At 40.4% G+C, this 20,193-nt stretch overlaps 1 protein-coding gene, 3 long non-coding RNA genes and 2 other non-coding genes across 7 annotated transcripts in view; 3 read left to right on the forward strand and 3 right to left on the reverse strand.

The window, feature by feature from the left end:
* Nucleotides 1-20,193, reverse strand: part of LOC146683488 (uncharacterized) — a 62,091-nt gene that overhangs the window by 31,020 nt on the left and 10,878 nt on the right. The window lies entirely within an intron of this gene.
* Nucleotides 3,440-4,293, reverse strand: LOC146683490 (uncharacterized). The gene is made up of 2 exons (XR_014917615.1): nt 4,153-4,293; nt 3,440-4,067 (listed from the first exon to the last, which is right to left on the reverse strand). It is a non-coding gene; the product is annotated as an uncharacterized LOC146683490 (long non-coding RNA).
* Nucleotides 7,301-8,036, forward strand: LOC146683491 (uncharacterized). Its single transcript, XR_014917701.1, has 3 exons — nt 7,301-7,449; nt 7,549-7,726; nt 7,821-8,036. It is a non-coding gene; the product is annotated as an uncharacterized LOC146683491 (long non-coding RNA).
* Nucleotides 11,114-13,799, forward strand: LOC146683492 (ubiquitin carboxyl-terminal hydrolase 37-like). Its single transcript, XM_085446761.1, has 9 exons — nt 11,114-11,392; nt 11,484-11,607; nt 11,693-11,844; nt 11,950-12,049; nt 12,190-12,266; nt 12,444-12,552; nt 13,163-13,220; nt 13,389-13,546; nt 13,633-13,799. Exons 1-9 carry the CDS (start codon nt 11,289-11,291, stop codon nt 13,636-13,638), a joined length of 888 nt encoding a protein of 295 aa, XP_085302887.1. The 5' UTR covers nt 11,114-11,288; the 3' UTR covers nt 13,639-13,799.
* Nucleotides 18,279-18,350, reverse strand: trnah-gug (transfer RNA histidin (anticodon GUG)). Its single transcript has one exon. It is a non-coding gene; the product is annotated as a tRNA-His (tRNA).
* On the forward strand, nt 18,757-18,828 carry trnah-gug (transfer RNA histidin (anticodon GUG)). The gene has a single exon. It is a non-coding gene; the product is annotated as a tRNA-His (tRNA).

Consider the following 20,193-nt stretch of genomic DNA (forward strand, 5'->3'; position numbering starts at 1 on the left):
AAGGCATTACCTCTAAGATTTATCACTTATTGCAAGAACGGTCAGCTGACCCTCTCCTTAAAGTTAAGGGCTACTGGGCCCAGGGCATGGCATTGGACATATCTTCAGTTGAATGGGATTCATGTTTTCAAAATATTAATACTATGTATAAAGAAACAGGCAGTAGATTGATTCAATTTAAGATAATCCATAGGTGGCATCGAACACCGCAACAATTGTATAAATGGAACCTGGCCTCTACGGACGAATGTTGGAGATGTGATGGTCAAAATGCTTTGATTTTACATATCTTATGGAGCTGTTCGGCACTTCGGGATTGGTGGGAAAATATAATGGAGGTAATTTTCAGTGTTTTAAAAAGGAGATTTGTTATCTCACCAAAACAGTCCATACTTGGTATAACCACAGAAATTTCTGATGTACAGGGAGTGCAGAATTATTAGGCAAATGAGTATTTTGTCCACATCATCCTCTTCATGCATGTTGTCTTACTCCAAGCTGTATAGGCTCGAAAGCCTACTACCAATTAAGCATATTAGGTGATGTGCATCTCTGTAATGAGAAGGGGTGTGGTCTAATGACATCAACACCCTATATCAGGTGTGCATAATTATTAGGCAACGTCCTTTCCTTTGGCAAAATGGGTCAAAAGAAGAACTTGACAGGCTCAGAAAAGTCAAAAATAGTGAGATATCTTGCAGAGGGATGCAGCAGTCTCAAAATTGCAAAGCTTCTGAAGCGTGATCATCGAACAATCAAGCGTTTCATTCAAAATAGTCAACAGGGTCGCAAGAAGCGTGTGGAAAAACCAAAGCGCAAAATAACTGCCCATGAACTGAGAAAAGTCAAGCGTGCAGCTGCCAAGATGCCACTTGCCACCAGTTTGGCCATATTTCAGAGCTGCAACATCACTGGAGTGCCCAAAAGCACAAGGTGTGCAATACTCAGAGACATGGCCAAGGTAAGAAAGGCTGAAAGACGACCACCACTGAACAAGACACACAAGCTGAAACGTCAAGACTGGGCCAAGAAACATCTCAAGATTGATTTTTCTAAGGTTTTATGGACTGATGACATGAGAGTGAGTCTTGATGAGGGGGGCGTCAGTAAGTTCAAGCCCTGATGGTATAAAAAATCTGTTTATGCTTTGATTAAGTCGGAGATCAGCCCTGTCTGCGAACGGAACTGGTCTTCCCACGCGTGTATTCATTAAAATCAATTGTCTGACCAAGCTCTTCTGGACCATGGTTGTGTTTACTCTCCTTCCTCAATATTTGAACCTTAACATGGGCCAGATGGATGGGCCCGTGGCTGGATTGGTAAAGGGCAGAGAGCTCCAGTCCGACTCAGATGCCAGCAAGGTGGAGGTGGAGTACTGGTTTGGGCTGGTATCATCAAAGATGAGCTTGTGGGGCCTTTTCGGGTTGAGGATGGAGTCAAGCTCAACTCCCAGTCCTACTGCCAGTTTCTGGAAGACACCTTCTTCAAGCAGTGGTACAGGAAGAAGTCTGCATCCTTCAAGAAAAACATGATTTTCATGCAGGACAATGCTCCATCACACGCGTCCAAGTACTCCACAGCGTGGCTGGCAAGAAAGGGTATAAAAGAAGAAAAACTAATGACATGGCCTCCTTGTTCACCTGATCTGAACCCCATTGAGAACCTGTGGTCCATCATCAAATGTGAGATTTATGGTAAATGGCCTGCATTTGTATAGCGCTTTTCTAGTCCCTAAGGACCCCAAAGCGCTTCACACTACATTCAGTCATTCACCCATTCACACACACATTCACACACTGGCGATGGCAAGCTACATTGTAGCCACAGCTGCCCTGGGGCACACTGACAGAGGCGAGGCTGCCGGACACTGGCGCCACCGGGCCCTCTGACCACCACCAGTAGGCAAACATGGGGTTAGTATCTTGCCAAGGATATTTGGCATGCAGCCAGGATGCAGCCTGGGATCGAACCACCGACCTTCTGATTAGTGGCTGACCTGCTCTGCCACCTTGGCCCTGTTTCAGGAAGCCGGTTTAGAAAACTCAGAGTGAAAAACGATACGCAGGGTTGAGTAACCCCGAACTGTCCAACTCGGAATATTCGGTTTCAGAAAGGCTGATAACAAGTAGTTCAGTCAACGCGGAGTTGCTTTAACCCCAAGTGAAGCGCGCGGACGAGGATACATAAAGCCCTGATCAGTGGAGCACAGATTAAGCGAGTCACCATGGAGACGGAGGGAAAGAAGGCGCGGTCAATGTATTTTACAGCGCTTGAGGCCGAAATTCTGATGGCAGCATATGCCGATAACATGCAAATTCCGCGGAAAAAAGTAACGCAGCCACAGCTGCAAAAGAAAGTGAGCATGCACGGCAAAACATAGCCGACAGAGTCAATGCGTGAGTGTTAATATAAACATTGATCTAGGGATTTCCACCCATTTAACACGTTATTTTATCATATGTTATTTTATTTGTTATTTTATACATTTTATTTTGTGATGTGATGTGAGCGCAGGTGCAACCCAACAGGCCCCAAACGTGCCTGGCAGCAAGTAAAAATGAAATATAAAAATATAGTCCAAACAGGTAAGGTGTAATTGTATTATGAGCCACAGTGCTTGGTCAGTTTGTCCCATGTAAATCAATTGCAGTTAGAGGCTACATTAATTTTCTGTCTGTAAGCACTTATTGAAATTATCTGAGCACATTACAAGTACATATTTGCTTACTCTGTATGCTCAAATGTGGCCCGTTATAGCCAACAGAAAAAAAGTGGAGGCCCGAAAAACAGGTGGGGGTCCTCCACCACCACCACCACTCACAGAGGCTGAGCAGTTGGCCCTCAGCCAAAACAGTGGGCGCCCTGTGGCCGAAGGCATCTCTGCGGGGACATCCTCTGAGTCAATAACCCCGCAAGACACAAGTGCCTACATAAGGGGTAAATTCAAAATAATACATGATGTGTATACATCCTTTCTTCACAGTCACCTTTGCAGTGCTACTCATTCATTTGATAAACTCTTTACCATAATGGATTATTTTGTAGTGAAGTTATTTTCCGACTGATTTTGCCTTGCCTCAGTCTTGGTTGTCTTTGAGAGCATAATGACAATGAAGTGTAAGGTGCTTGGTATGTTTGTTAATTGCCATTTGGTCCCTTGTAAGTTATAAGTGACCTGTATAAACCTCATATTCTATCAGTTGATGGTGTACTGCATCTGGTGCAGCCTCCTGTTGAGCCAGACCAACATGCAGTTGTGAGTAATACTCCACAGATTATATGAGTTTACAGTAGAACAGCAATGTTGTTAATTTCTTTACTGCAGGAAAATAATGAAGAAACATTGACAGCTGTTACAGAGGAGGAAGCAACAGAGACACTTTATGAGGTTTACATCTTTTAATACTTTGTGTACAGGAAATACAGACGACCAATAAAGCCAGTTGAACAAAAAATCTGTTTATTCTTCTTTCAACATGTTGAGGTGATGGGTCAAAAGAAATGATTGTGACATATGGTGTCTCTGACTGCGCTTCCATCTTGTATGTCCGTGGGAGGGTCAGGATGTTCATGGTTTGGATCACTGCTGATGTTTGGTTCAGAAGGACAGTGTTCTCCTCTAATTGTGGCAATGTTGTGAAGAATCACACATGCCACAATAATGTCACATGCCCTTTCTGGGGTGACCCTGAGTCTTTGCAGGCACTGGAACCGGGCCTTAAGCATTCCGATAGTCATTTCAATTCTGGCTCTTGTCCTGCAATTAGCCAGATTATATCGCTGCTGTGGGCCCGGTTCAGGGTCAGAGTAAGGGGTAAGCAAATAGGGTAAACATGGATACCCCCTATCACCAAGCAAGTAGCCAGTGAACTCTCCTAAGACAGAAGGATACACTTCAGTTCAAATGTCCCTGAAGCAATTGGTCTTTATATATTTTAAAGTATTTTCAACTCACCATGTCCAAATTTTGTGCTCAGTGTACATTCACGGAATATTTGTGAGTCATGGACAGAGCCTGGCCACTTGGCTTCCACATTTGTGATGATGTTGGCAGCATCATATATGATCTTCACAGTGCAGAGAACACAAATTAGCATCCATTACTATGATGAAATAATTTGTTAGTTTGAAATGCTACAGGGAACTATGTACCTGTACATTAATGCTGTGGAAAGACTTCCTGTTCACATAGTCTCCTTCATTTACTGAAGGAGCAATGATTGGAATGTGAGTACCATCTATACAGCCAATCACGCCTGGGAACCCTGAAAATAAATGTAAAATTTAAGTAGTAGTCCAAGTTAGAGATGGACCGATCCAATATTACGTATCGGTATCGGTCCGATACTGACCTAAATTACTGGATCGGATATCGGAGAAAAATAAAAAATGTAATCCGATCCATTAAATATCACGAAAGCACCTCACAAAACTTGCAACACGCCGTAACTCACCTCAGAACGTCGGAGCAGTATGCATCACGTGATAGAGCGGCTGTGGCATGCGGGACCTGTTGGTGGTCTGGATAGCATTTCATCTCCGACAAAGTTATCCCCGAGAGAAGTAAAGCAAGTGTGTAAGTCCATCTCTGAATGTTTGTAAAGCATTCCCACGTTAAGCTTAACAAGCGATATATGGAGCGACTGCCTCTTCTTGCTGCTACTTCAATCGTGAAACTGCTTAAATGATCAGCTGATCGGCTTTTCTGTCGCGAGTCTGTCTCTCGTTTGTTTTTGGCCCACTTTGCACCAGAAAGAGGAAACCAGCGGCTGAACAACAGCAGCACGTTTAAGCTTGATAAGCTGTTGTTACAATTTATTTAATATTACTTTCTACTCCAGGATCTTTTTCTACAGCTGACGGCTGGTAACTGTGCAGGGGCGGATCTAGCAAAGTTTAGCCAGGGGGGCCGATAGGGCATTAACAGGGAAAAGGGGGCACAAAGACATACTTTTCTTTCTTATTCTCATTTAAAATGTCGAGCTTTTAATAAATAATTATCTGACACCCAAAGTTTTAATTTGATGTAAAATGAATAGAAGTCAATTACTGTATATAGTGACTATTAAGTCTAATATATATACCCTAGTAAGCTATAGTACATTTTCCTTTGGGATGGTACCATCTGTGCATTCTGCAATTTTGTTGAAGAAAGATGTTGAATCTATTTAATATTTCTTGAAAAATAATTGATTTCTGTGCATTTTTTTTCACACTGCATCAAATTAAGGTTGATTACGTTGATTAAGCATCATGAGGTGGAGCGTGAGGGGTGGTTCCCTATTTTTTATTTATTTATTTTTGTTGTTGCTGGGAGTTGGAACCCTATTAGTTAGGTTGCTTAATATTTACACTAAGTACTCTTTAAAATACCAGAATAGGGAGGATGGTGTAGGTCTAAGTTTATTAGATTGATCAGTATTGCTGAACTATGAAATATTTTTTTTTGCATACAGGTATAACAGAATAGCTTTAGTGTAGTTGTTGTTTTAAACTTGAGTATGAACTTGCAGACTTGCAAAATGCAGCAAGATATTTTAAAAAACAGTTTTGTTGATTAAAAAACACTATATCGGATTCATATCGGTATCGGCAGATATCCAAATTTATGATATCGGTATCGGTATCGGACATAAAAAAGTGGTATCGTGCCATCTCTAGTCCAAGTATCACCACATCATAAATTAAGTTTTGGTCATCCTGATACCTGCAATTTTGTGGAATCCCTCTTTGATGAATCTTGTGGGTCTATGACCGGGGAACACCACAAACGAGTACAGGAGACGTTTCAGTGCAACTGTAACATTCCTGACTGCCCGACAGACGGTAGCCTTGGAAACGTGCTCAGCGTCACCGATATTATACAGAAAGCTCCCGTTTGCAAAAAACCGAAGTGCAATACAAATAATATGTACAGAACTGAGAGCATGTCCGCGATGTGTCACATGCGTAATATATGGCCTGAGGATGTTATCCAAATAAATTATAGATTGTGCTGAGAAACGGTAACGTTCGCACAGAAAATCATCAGGAAATGATAAAATGTCCGAACGCGCTCTGATCACTCTCTCCCGGCAGAGAGCTCTGCGGAGGATTTGGGCTTCACGATCTACTGGTTCTTCAAGGAAGGGACACGCCATGTCTGACACTTCCTACTGTCAGGTTTCCGACAAAGGGGCGGAGACAGTCAGGGTTAGTTGTAGTAAACCTGCTAGGGGGCAGGTTAGCTTCACGGCGTGTGTCGTCATAGTGACTCACTCAGGCTTCAGCTGAACTCGCTTTCTGAAACCGAAAACCTAGAGTTTTCGTTAACTCAGGGTATACTTACTCAGTTTTTCCACTAAACCGGCTTCCTGAAACAGGGCCCTGAGCTACAGCCATTTACAAGGAGGGAAAACAGTACACCTCTCTGAACAGTGTCTGGGAGGCTGTGGTTGCTGCTGCACGCAATGTTGATGGTGAACAGATCAAAACACTGACAGAATCCATGGATGGCAGGCTTTTGAGTGTCCTTGCAAAGAAAGGTGGCTATATTGGTCACTGATTTGTTGTTGTTTTGTTTTTGAATGTCAGAAATGTATATTTGTGAATGTGGAGATGTTATATTGGTTTCACTGGTAAAAATAAATAATTGAAATGGGTATATATTTGTTTTTTGTTAAGTTGCCTAATAATTATGCACAGTAATAGTCACCTGCACACACAGATATCCCCCTAAAATAGCTCAAACTAAAAACAAAAACTACTTCCAAAAACATTCAGCTTTGATATTAATGAGTTTTTTGGGTTCATTGAGAACATGGTTGTTGTTCAATAATAAAATTATTCCTCAGAAATACAACTTGCCTAATAATTCTGCACTCCCTGTAGATTTTTCCAGTTATACAAAAAGATGGATTATTTTGGCTCTTACTACGGCCAAACGGGTCCTGCTAAGACATTGGCGGAAAAAGAACCCCCCCTCCCTATGAAGAGTGGCTAAAGACAATGGCTAAGTTGGTGTCTTACGAAAAAGTGACTTATGGTTTATTAGACAAATTGCATCAATATGATTGTATTTGGTCCCCCTTTACAAGCTGGCTTTCTGTAACTTGAAGAACAGAGGAGTAATGACAGAGTGGTGGTGTGGGAATTGGTGTGCGAAGAAAGAATAGGATAACTTCCCTTTGTTTTGTTTTTTGTTGTTGTGTTTTGTTTTTGTTTGTTTGTTTTTAAACTATTTATTTATGTAGTTATCCTTAAGCTCTGTTATTGAAGTTTAAAATGAAATAAATAAAAATTGTTGATGATAAAAAAAAGTTTAAACTTCAAAGCTCATGCATGCATGCACATCCAGTGCTCAGTGTCTAATTGTGTGTTTGTGTTTTTACCTTTTTGCAGTAGCGCAGTGAAACATTTGGGCGGTGGATAAATAATGGAAAATAAAATTCAGACTACAGACGGCTTCAGGTGAGTACACGTGGTGCACAAGGACCAAATCTCACCTTCTCAACCTGGACAAAATGAATTATTTTACACTGATACTGTAAACTTTTGTTTGTGTGTCAGGTTTCCATACATCGGAAACAGCTGCTGCATCTGTAATTCTGTCCGTCCCGAGGAGAGTCCACACTCTACATCAGATCCTTGGCTCACCTATAATGACGCACAGGTGCTGCACACAACTGGATCTGCAGCTTGTGAGGAACAGCAGCACTCAGCCTACATCCTGTTTTACAAGATTAACGTAAGAAGACACAGCATCTCATCCTGAAGTGAGAGAATGGCACGCCAGCTGCAGCCTAATCCAATCTCTCTTCTTTTCTTTTTTCGGTGCCCAGACACCCTTCAGTTTCATCATGTCATCCCTAACAATACAATGTAGAGTTGGATGGAGGATGAAGACAGCAGAGAGCAAAAGAAACAGGTAAGAGCAGACAGGTAGTCAGAGTTAACAAAAACTTTTAAAGCCAGTGTAGCTTCTGTTTTGAACACATTTATTGATGACAATTTTACATAAATAAGCAGTGTGTTATACTGTTATCAGATGTGGAGTCTCACGAACCACTTTAATAGTGACTTGTGTCTCAAATACTGTTGATTTGTCTTAGTTACAGATAGTGAAATAAAAATGGAACGAGAAGCGTAGGATTTTGAATTGATACCATTGGTGCATCTACTAAAGTTCTGGGGTCAGTTTGAATATCAGTGACCTTGACCTTGAGTTCAAGTTTTCTGAAAATCTTGTGAATGCTACAACTCTGTGACGAGAAGTAAGTCTCCTAGGTCTTTAAATTTGTATATAGGTGAATCTAGTAGGAAGCTGAAGGGTTGCACTGCGGGCCATCTGTAGAGGTGTAGAGTCAACAACCTGTCTGTGAACGTGGACAAAACAAAAGAGATTGTTGACTTCAGGAGAGCACAGTGGGATCACTGCCCACTTAACATGAATGGATCCTCTGTGGAGGTCGTCAAGAGCACCAGATTTCTTGGTGTCCACCTGGCGGAGAACCTCTCCTGCTCCCTCAACACCAGCTCCATAACCAAGAAGGCCCAGCAGCGTCTCTACTTCAAGCAGAAGCTGAGGAAAGCCCATCTCCCACCATCCATTCTCACCACCTTTTACAGTGGGACTAACAAGAGCATCCTAAGTAGCTGCATCACTGTCTGGTATGGTAACTGCAGCGTATTAGATCGCAGTACCCTACAACGGATTGTGAGAGCAGCTGAGAAGATCATTGGAGTCCCTCTCCCCTCCTTATAACACCCGCTTGCTGGAGGACCCCACACAGCCTTCAAACACACTCTTCACCCTGCTGCCTTCTGGAAAGAGGTCCCAGAACATCCGGGCCCTCGCTACCAAACTACGGAAAAGTTTCTTCCCACAAGCCGTCAGACCCCTGAACACTCAGTGACTGCACTGGCACACGCACACCTTCACACATGTCACTACCAAGCACTTATCTGCAGTATCTCACACTCATACACATACATACAGACACCAAGTTACTTTTGCACAATACTCAGCATTTTGCACATTTCCATTGTCTTGTGTCTGTATCGTCCTGTTCTGTCTAGTTTTGCACTGTTTTGTCTTGTTTATTTTTGCAATTTATGCACACTGCACTTTATGTAGTCCTGGGTTTGTCCGTATATGTCATATATAGCACCAGGGTCTCGGAGGAACGCGGTCTCATTTCACTCTGTACAGTACCTCTGCACGTGGTTAAAATGACAATAAAAGCCACTTGACTTGACCTGTATTTTGTAGCAGTTGCTTGGAGACGAGCACCATACAGTTCAAATGAGCATACATTCCAAAATATGCAAATGAGCCCCATACATCATAATGCTGATGTTTGCTGTTCAGGGTATGAACGTTCTATGCTGAAAGTTTATAAATATACAACCTTTGACTGCTTGTTTTCAGTTGAACTTTTGCAAAGCTGAGGAGATTTTGGCTGCGATCACATCAAGTCCAAAGATGTTTAAACTTCTTTTTCACAGAAAGGTAAGTTTGAAGAGACTCGCAGCACATTTCTCTGAATGTTTTCTTATGGTAAATAAGCATTTTTGAAACTTTTAAGGAAGCTTCTTGGATGATTTCTGTAAAAACTGAATTTTGAATCCAAATGAAGGATATTGTATTTTCTTACCATATACTTTGTTTTATGCCATTACTGATGTTGCTTTTCTTGTTTCTAAACAGAAATCACACAAACAAAACGTGGCAGAGAAGGAAATTCCTTCTACGTCTCATCAGAGGTAAAGAAATGCGCCGCTCTTTAATGCTGCTGGAGATATTTATAGCAGTGGTTTAGTTGGAGCTCTTTTATTTCCCTTTTATTGGTGTTTTGTATTTAAATCTTTTTTACTACTTCTAGTCTTGTCTATAATTTCTATTGATTCAGAGATTAGCGTTTGAAAATGTAGAGTGTAAATGTACAAAATACATGATTTTGTTCCATTACAGTTATTAATTTTTATCTGCAATCTCCAGCATGTACTCCTTGTTAAAAATTTCCACTTTGAAAAATAACATTTACACTTTTGTCCTCATCAGCATCCCGGATGCTTGTGTTGCTGAAAATGGTCAAAAGAAGAAGAGAAAATGGAGACACCTCTGCTGTTCCTCGGTTTGCTTTTACACGAAACATATGAAATGCACATTCTCTTTAAATTGCACTTGTTAATTTAAAGTGACTTTACTTTTTTAATAAACTTATGTTTGTTCGTCCTCTGCAGCAAACTGACAGCGATGCAGAGGCAGAGAGCAACACTGTGAAGACACAAAAAAAGTGTCGCTGGTTTCTTTTTAAATTCTGGAAGGTATGTTTTATGGAAAGAGTCACTGTCATCAAGCATTTACTCACCACAGTTAAATGCGAAGAATTAAGAGCAATTTAGCACATCCATGTCCTCAAATTAAGTTCAAAGATGTTTAAACGTTTTTTTTTTCACAGAAAGGTAAGTTTGAAGAGACTTGCAGGATGTTTCTCTAAATATTTTTTATGGTAAATAAGCATTTTTGAATCTTTTAATGAAGCTTGATGGATGATTTCTGTAAAAACTGAATTTTGATCAGAACCAAATGAAGGATTTTGTATTTCATAGGACAAACTTTAAAACTCAATTTAAAGCATGAATAAATTGTTTTTAATTTATTTAAAGATATTCCTATATATCTGCTTCATGAGCTGACAGCTCACTAAAGTGATAAATAATATGAAATAATACCAAATTTTCTAACTGGACACTTTTCATGGAGAGACTCCCTTGGTATGTTTGTTTTATGCCATTACTGATGTTGGTTTTCTTGTTTCTAAACAGAAATTACACAAACAAAACGTGGCAGAGAAGGAAATTCCTTCTACGTCTCATCAGAGGTAAAGAAATGCGCCGCTCTTTAATGCTGCTGGAGATATTTATAGCAGTGGTTTAGTTGGAGCTGTTTTATTTCCCTTTTATTGGCATTTTTCTTCCACCTTGTGTATTTACATCTTTTTTACTACTTTTGGACGTCCTCCAAAATGTTTCAACTTCAAAGCTCATGCATACATGCGCATACACTGCTCAGAATCTTGACATCTTTCCTAATTTTGTGTTTGTGTTTTTACCTTTTTGGAGCAGTGTAGCATGCGGTGGGAAAAAAATAGAAAGTCAAACTGGGACTATAGACTGCTTCGGGTGAGTACACGTGGTGCACAAAGACTCACTTTGTCAAAGTGGAGAAAATGAATTATTTTACACTGATACTGTAAACGTTGCGCGTGTGTGTCAGGTTTCCAAACATCGGAAACACCTGCTACATGAACTCCTGCCTGCAGAGCCTCCTCAACATTGAGGAGTTCATAAGAGACATCAGGCGTCAGGGGGTTTTGTGGAGCACAGATCCAGAAGCTCAGCTCTTAAGGTGCGCTACGTCAACCTTCTACTTTCTTCAAAAACCTGAAGAACAAAGAGATCTAACAGCAGAAATGTCTGTTTACCCTTCCTTTCTACAGAAGGCTTATTGATGTCAGGGACTGTCACGAGTCAACAGATTATGGCCTTAAAGATCACCACCTAAGAGCTTTTAAGAAGGCATTCAGCAGTCAAGCTCCTGAATACACCGGCAGTGCACAGAAAGTGCGTCAGCTATTTGGACATTTCGTTTTTTGCTTTACCTTCTGATTTTGATGTACTGTTTTAAATCTCTCTGCTTTTCTTTCAGGACGCTCATGAATTCCTAACATTATTCCTCGATGAGGTCAAAAGGCTCACACCTCACCTGGAGAGGAACGCAGCTCTCCTGGGCCAAAGTTATAGCTGCCCAGTAGAAGACCATCACATTTTTAAAATGGAAAACATGAGGACATGCAAGAGGTAAGCCTGTCTTTCAGAAACGCAGAGCTGGTTGCAATATTTTCATATACCTCTTTTCCACGTACCTGAACTTTACTTTAACTACGTTACTCCTGAAATGTGTAGCTGCGGTCACCAATCATCACAGCAAGAGGAATTCACCAGCTTGTCTCTAGACCTTGTTCCAGAGGGGTCTATTATAAACATGTTAGAGACATACTTGAAGGTAAGATCACAAATTCCAATAGAGTTGTCGATTCAGCGATCTTAACACACCTTTTTTGTTAGTGTTTGTGTGCATGTGTGTGTGCATATGTTGAGATTTCTTTCTACCATAAAGCCTGTTTTCTCTGTGCTGTTGCTCAGGAACAAGAAATAGAATTTCGCTGTGATTGTGGAGGGACGGCCTCAGAACTGAAGTCGTCTTTTGATACACTGCCAAGGTGAGTAAGGTCACATCAGAATTGATCGACTGACCAGGTTTCCAAACTGTGGCGCATCAAATATCAGAGTTCTTCGAGACAATACTTGAGCAGTCGTTTTCTCCCATCTTCTGTTTGTGTTTGACACTCATTCTTCTTATTTTCTACCTTGTTTGTGTTTTTTTTCTTTTCTGCCAGAGTTCTGATCTTGCATCTGAAGAGGTTTGGCTTTACACAAACCTACAAGATTAAGAAGGTGGATGACCCCGTCAGGCTGCAGAGGGACTTGGTGGTGCCATCCAATCAGGTAAAAACAGACTGCAGAACGTCTCAGGCTACGTCCACACTAGCCCGGATAGATTTGAAAACTCCGTGTCCACACTGGCGTTTTCAGTCATTTTCAAATAGTTGTGCGTCTGCATTGAAACGGCCGAAAACGCTTACGTTCCAGTCCTGCGCATGCGCAAAAGTGAGTGAGAATTACAGAATTTGAAGAAAAGCTATCCGGAGCATGTACAAACTGATATTAATCTTTTTTAGGGCTGTCAAAGTTGAGAGCAATCAAAACAACTGCTGTCTAATGCACTCGGCTTATCTTTGTTTAATTGCTCACATGACTGCATCACATGACCAAAATGCGTCATCGTTTTAGAAAGTCTGCGTTTTCGAGTGTCCACACTGCGATGGGACAACTCCGTTTTGAAATGTATGCGTTTTCGAGAGCGTTTTCAAGATGCTGTGTTTTTCCTTGAGGAAAACGCCGTCTCGGTGTGGACGGGAGGTCAAAGCGGAGAGAAAACGATGCGTTTTCAAACGAAAACGCATTAGTGTGGACGTAGCCTCAGCAAATCAGCTTAATTATGGCACTGATGTGAGACTTTATGAAACTAACACTCTTTGGATTTGTTCCTTCTCAGGGTGGTGGCTGTTATAGTCTTTGCAGCATCATCAGTCATTATGGAGGCACAGAGTCAGGTAAAACAACAGACTTGTGACAAACAGAAAATGAAACTTGCTACTTTTCAGTGAAGGACTCACACACAAAAGCTTTTGATGTTCTAAGAAGCACTAAGTCAAAATCACTGTTTGCTTGAATCAGTTGACTTCCAGAAGTTGGATTCATTTGTCTTAATGTGATTTCAGGACACTACATCTGTAGTTCTGTCCATCCTGAGGAGAGTCAGCACTCTACATCAGATCGCTGGCTCACCTATAATGACGCACAGGTGCTCCACACAACTGGATCTGCAGTTTGTGAGGAACAGCAGCAGTCGGCCTACATCCTGTTTTACAAGAGAAACGTAAGAAGACACAGCATCTCATCCTGAAGTGAGAGAATTTTTAAATGTCCTGTTACCTTGTTAACCAGTTTTGTCTTCATTCTCAGTTCTGAAACAGGAAATGGAAGGAAGGAAGGAAGTTAAGGTCATCATCATGCTGAGAAGGAAAAGCAGTCGTCCCAGCCCACCATCGCACACTGGAGGACAAGTATAGGTAAGTATTGCCCTCAGGAGGGAGGGTCCTGCCAGAGAGCCTGGTCCTTCCAAGATTTCTTCCTCCAGGAGGGAGTTTTTTCTTGCCACCGTCGCCCCACATTCACTGGTCTCATCAGCAGGGACATTTTTAACCTCCTAAGACCTGAACTTTCATGGCATGCATTTTTAATTCCTCTGTGCCATTTAGGTTGATTGGGACCCGATGAAGGTAAAAACCAAGACATCAGATTCAGACTATCTTTTTTTTGTTTCTCAAAAGAATGAGATCCACATATGAGGACATTCATTTTAAATTTCGATTGAACAGTGGCAGTGTCATGTCCTCCCTCATAAGTGGATATCAGGTTTTTGAAGAGCAAAATTTTGTATTTTGGTCTAGACAACCCAAAATGTTATGTCTACATATGTGGACACCAGGTCCTAGGAGGTTAAAACAAAATCTACTAGAGATCGTCCTTTTCTGGACCAGTGTTTGGCTTGCTCTCTGGGAACAACAAATTAGTGCTGTCAGCGTTAACGTCATTAGGTAAAATGACGTTAACACTGACAGCACTAATTTGTTGTTATTATTATTAATATTATTATTAATTTATTTGTAAAATAAATTAAATTAAAAAAACCAAAGAAATGATTTAATTCTTTATTTTATTTTGTTTTATTAAAATCAAAATAACAACAAAAACAAAAATAACTAATAAAAAAATATTAAAAGTATTCAGCAGTGTTTTGTGAATCTTGTAATGAGCCTTAGTTAAGTTGATGTCACAGAAGTTTCTGAATCATTTAGATTGTTCAACAAACTGATTCACTCAGGTAAAGATGGTGAGCTGGAGCAATGGTACCCTTGGAGTTCAGTTTAAGTTTTCAGACAAATATTCCCTCGATCAGTTGCAGCTTCTGCTTTTAAATAAATGATTTAGCTGCAAATGTTTAGCTACAGGTAGCAAAGTCCAAAAGTGACACCAGCCAAACATGCAAAAAATGCAAGATGGTGGTGCGCACAGATACAGCGGCTCTATGCTCTCCACTTACCCAATTTCACTGTGCAAGAAACTGCACAATGACAATAAAAAGCTCTAAGTCTAAAACAGTTTCCTGTCCAGTAAAATCGGGCAATTATTCGCTCCAGAGTTTTATCCTACTCCAGGTGAGCAGCCATCGACTTGTAATGAGCCAGCTAAAACAATAATTTCTCAGTGGCTCTTCTGGCACCAACAAGTGGGTGTGTTCTTCCATCGTGCAAGTGTCACGACACACTGAACATGGTCTGAACATGGATTTTCCCTCGATATGTCTTTTCCACCAGTACTATGGGGTATTTGTGAATATCCATGACTGACCCGGCCAGGTGGCCAGCTGGTCTTTGGACAGGGTCACGGCAGTTTCAAGGTTCAACAAAATCCCTTTCACTGACAGACTGAAGGAAAGCTCCTCAAAAATGGAGGGTCTTCAAGCTCCTCAGTGGCAGGAAAAGGTTTCCCGGACCCAGTGTTGTATATTTGTTTCCCAAAAGATTGAACTAGTGGAGAGAAATCAGGTTCTGAAACCATCCAGAGGACAAAGTCTCCAACTGGTTTGTGGAAGTCCAGTTTCTCCAAATTAATCAGCGGGTGAAATGTCTCTTGGTTTTGATTCTGTTGTTATTCACGAACAAAGCCGTCAAAGCAGCATATGAAAGAAAGTCATCTTTCATTGTTGTCTCCAGCGTGTTAAAAGAGAGATCGAGCTCAGTGATGAGTTTTGAAGCGGCTGCAGGGACTTCTCCAAGGTTTTGGCTCGAACAGTCGAAGGATGTTGTTCACAGTGGTGACACTGTTGACTGGTGATTGACAAGCACTGAGATACTAACATGACAAACACAAGAAACATCATGACTTATTCTCCTGAGTGCCTGCAAAACACAAACACAAAATCAAACTCAAAGCTTTTCTCTCAGGTGCTGGTGTGGCACAATCTAATGATAAAAAAGGTCATGCTAACAGCTTTTGGAGCACAGCTGCACAAAATAACAGCTTTTGGAGCACAAAATGCATTACAGGTAAACCCAGTACCCAAACATGTTAACAAGGATAAAGAAAATTTCTGAAACAAAAGCAGGTAGTGTGGTGATTTATGTTGTGAGGATGCTTTCACTCCCATCAAAGTCACCCAGTGTTGAGAACCCAAATGAGCCCAAAAACCTCAAGTGGCTGCAACCAACAGCGAACGTCAAGAAGTGGATACTTGCATGTTGAGCCAGAAACATGCAGAAAACCCAAAAGAGGCAAGACAGCACATCTTGGTCCCACTCAGGCAGTACGAACACCTGGAAAGAGGAGCCCACAGTTCAGACCCAAGGTCACTGGTAAGGACACCAGCCAGTTATAAGTCTAGTTTTAATTTTCATTTTAGTGTTATGGCCTTTCTAAGGGTGGCCAGACCATAATATAAGGGTGATCCACCCCTGTCTGACCCCAAGCAGCACATCACACAACCAGTACAATTTTGATGGTGATTTTTTTTCACAGTGATTGAATTCTAACAAAGGAAAGGAGCGAACTATAGCTTCGGGGTGGACCCCAAAACAACAAACAAAAGGGACCGTATCTAAAGGATGTACAAAACTTATTTATGAAAAGAATAAAACCAAATGACAATGTCTTATCTCCCTAACTAAGAAAAACATGAGAAAAGGGTAATCAAATAAAAAGGCAGTCCACCCCTACATGCTCCTGTATAAAGAGACGGGTAACACAAAGCCTGCAGGTTGAGGTCCATGGCGGTGTCATCTTATATGTTGTCTCCAGGTCAAGGAGACAACATATAACATGGATAGACAGACAGATTTCAAAATAGCCAGCTGGAATGTTAAGGGGTTGAATAACGGGATTAAGAGGAAGAAAATATTAACATATCTAAAGTTATCAAGAGTTGATATAGCCTTTATTCAAGAAATGCACACGTGTAAGTCAGAAGCCTTAAAACTTAAATGTTCCTGGGTAGGTAAAGTCTTTTCCAGTCCTGGAACTGGTAAAAGTAGGGGAGTGTCGGTTCTGATTCATAAAGCAGTTAGCTTTACTGAAACAAAAGTAATAACAGATAAGGAAGGTAGATTTATATTGGTTTATGGACAACTACTGGACACACCAATAATTTTATGTAATATCTATGCACCTAATGCGGACATACTCACCTTTTTTCACAACCTGTCACAGTATCTTTTGGAATTAGAAGGTGCACAAATAGTGGTAGGAGGAGATTTTAATCATATACTGGATCAAGACCTAGATAGATCACTTCCTAGGAGAGGCACAGAGAGTAAATCTGTAGTTGCCATAAGGCAGATGACCTCAGATTTAGGTCTGAATGATGTTTGGCGGACAATGCATCCAGAAGGCAGGGAATATTCCTTTTACTCTCCGCCTCATAATGTTTATACTAGAATCGACTACTTTCTTATTTCTGAAGCCTTAGTGAATAACTCTATAGATTCAAGTATTGGTAATATAGTATTCTCGGACCATGTGCCAATTTTTCTGTGTCTTGGAAATATTTTACAGATTCCTCAAAGCCGCAGATGGCATTTAAATGTGTCCTTAATTAACCCTTTAAGACCTACCATAGAACCAAGTCCGCCAGAGCTTATATTATATTTTTTCATGCTGTAGTGCCATTTTTGGGAGCATTTCAAGTTGCTATACATCAATACAACCATTATAGCCCAAGCTTTAATAATATGTCTGCATTAGGTGCACAGTAATTACACAAATTGCAAAAAAGTGCAATAAACTACAAAAAAATTGAAAATTGTTTTTGTTTTTTTAACATATATTTCTAGTCAGAGAAATTTAAGAGGCTTATCCCTCAAAACTGTAAATACAAAAAAGTTGCACAAACTAGTTTCCCACCACAGGAAATTTATTTTAAGTGTCTTCATAGTTTTATTTTTGAAATACACCAATTTTTATACACTGCAGGAAAAACGAAAATAAATATTATAATGCAAATTTGCAAAATAACAGCATGTGCATCAAAATAAACTATTTCCAGCAGTGCAATATGAGTCCTAAGCATCCCAGAAACGACACAGAAAGTCATAAACTCAAACATAACTTTTAAAAACACAAATATAGGCTCATAAGGCCCCGATCGTAAAAAACTACATTTCCGCAAAATGACGTCTCTTCCGGTTTCGGGCAGGTCATGGCGGACATGCGACAGTTCACGCTGATGGACGTAGGAAGTGTTACAAACAGCTGATCGGATCGGCAAAGCGTGTTTCTGGAATATTATGTTTTTGTTGCTGCAAGTGCTTTTTATGCAGTTTTTGCAAAGCTATATGTGGAAGGAAACTGTGACTCAGTAAGCCGTTGTAGAAATGACAAAATAAAGTAAATAGTGCACAGCGTGCGGTTGCTTTTTGTTACCCACTGATCACCGGTTACAAGTTGACTTCTTAAATTAATCTGTTTTTATTATTATATCAAACGTCATGTATCTGTTTTTGTCTCATCTCTCGTGCAAATTTCAGACAGGTGCTTTAAAAGCTTCACCTCAATGCCGTGACCCGGATTCGAACCGGGGTTGCTGCGGCCACAACGCAGAGTACTAACCACTATACGATCACGGCTGGTCAGCTGCAGACTGAAAGTCCATGTAGTCAGTCACCTCCAATCCACAGGAGTCCATTTTAAACCCACTAAGCAGGACTGTACGTTTTAAGTTTGACACGCTTAGGTCGTATCAACATTAGAACTACAAACATTTCGTGCTTTTCACTGCCAGTTACAGTCTGGATCTTGCTTCTTTTTTTCTTACTTCACCATAAAAACTGGAATCTGCATGTTACATCTGACCTGCACGATGTGCAGAAGAGCACCAAAATGTATTTACGGTCAGACCACGCGAGGTCCCTGTGTTAATGCAGATACTGTTACTGTGCCACGTGCGTAAATGTGCGCACCGTAGACACAGAGTTTGAGATCGATATGAAGGAATAAACACAATAAAGATTGCAGATGATCATTTTCTGACCAGCCGTGATCGTATAGTGGTTAGTACTCTGCGTTGTGGCCGCAGCAACCCTGGTTCGAATCCGGGTCACGGCATTGAGGTGAAGCTTTTAAAGCACCTGTCTGAAATTTGCACGAGAGATGAGACAAAAACAGATACATGACGTTTGATATAATAATAAAAACAGATTAATTTAAGAAGTCAACTTGTAACCGGTGATCAGTGGGTAACAAAAAGCAACCGCATGCTGTGCACTATTTACTTTATTTTGTCATTTCTACAACGGCTTACTGAGTTAGGGAAAAGCAGCACACGAGTTCAGAAATTAACGACAAAAAGCTGCGTCCATAAAGTCTAAGGCATAAAGGCTTTGACTTCTTGATATGACTCATCAACGCTGGATCAATGACATTTTTACTCATGTGTTCCTACACAAAAGGTGGCACTACAAACCAAACATTTTCTTATATTTTATACTTAATTTTTTTATTTGAATAACTATTTTACTTTATTACTTTTATTGTTTTTGAGAAAATGTGACATAACTTGATACAAATAGTTGTTTTTATCTTAATTTTGAATTTTTAAAAAGACTTTAACCCTTTTATTTTTGTGGCTGTGTTATGTCTTTGTTGGAAATCTTCTGTTCAATCACATTTGTTTTAATTCAGTGTCTTTTACTGTTACATGTCATCCATACTCTGATGGGTTTTGCATCCTTTCAACAACTTTGTGGATAAAAATGTACACGCACAAAGTCTGGTCAAAGTGTTCGTGCTTAACACGGTGCTGATCTCAGCTACCAGAAAGTCTTATCTGAAGCTGCTGTTTCTTCATTAAATCTCAGGATCACCTGTGTTTTTTCCCCAAGCTGGGAAGGTTTCATGTTGAATGCTTGTGATGCTCTTGCAGTATAACAACATATTTACTGGAACACTTTTTAGATTTCTGTAATTCTTGTAAATGTGACAACGCAAGAAAGAAACAACTAGAATTTTCCTCAATCTCGAGGTAAAAGTCAAGTTTTGTACTGTCATCAGAATAATGATTAGAGTTTCAATCATTATTCAATTACACACGTGTTTCATAAGGAGTTGGAGCAGGTGGACAATCAGTCAATCGGTGCAGCCTAAAGGCATTAAGTGACAAATAATTCAGCAAAGGAAACACATGATCACATCTTGCCACAAGAGGGCGGTAAAGGCATAAAATAAGATAAGATAAGATAAGATAAGATAAGATAGAACTTTATTAATCCCTCAGGTGGGTTCCTCTGGGAAATTCGACTTCCAAAAAAAGCACAGCAACGACCGAAGTTACAGTTACAGAATTGTTATATATATATACACACACACACACATATATAATACAGAGACAAATATAAATAAAATATACAAAGGGGGTAAATAGAATAAATAGGAATAAAAATAAAAATACAAGTGAATTGCACATTTCAAGTA

This window comes from Copadichromis virginalis, linkage group LG22 (assembly GCF_057382275.1).
Source record: "Copadichromis virginalis isolate Kocher_CV1m ecotype Utaka linkage group LG22, C_Virginalis_male_GT1.1, whole genome shotgun sequence".
Lineage (NCBI taxonomy): Eukaryota > Metazoa > Chordata > Actinopteri > Cichliformes > Cichlidae > Copadichromis > Copadichromis virginalis.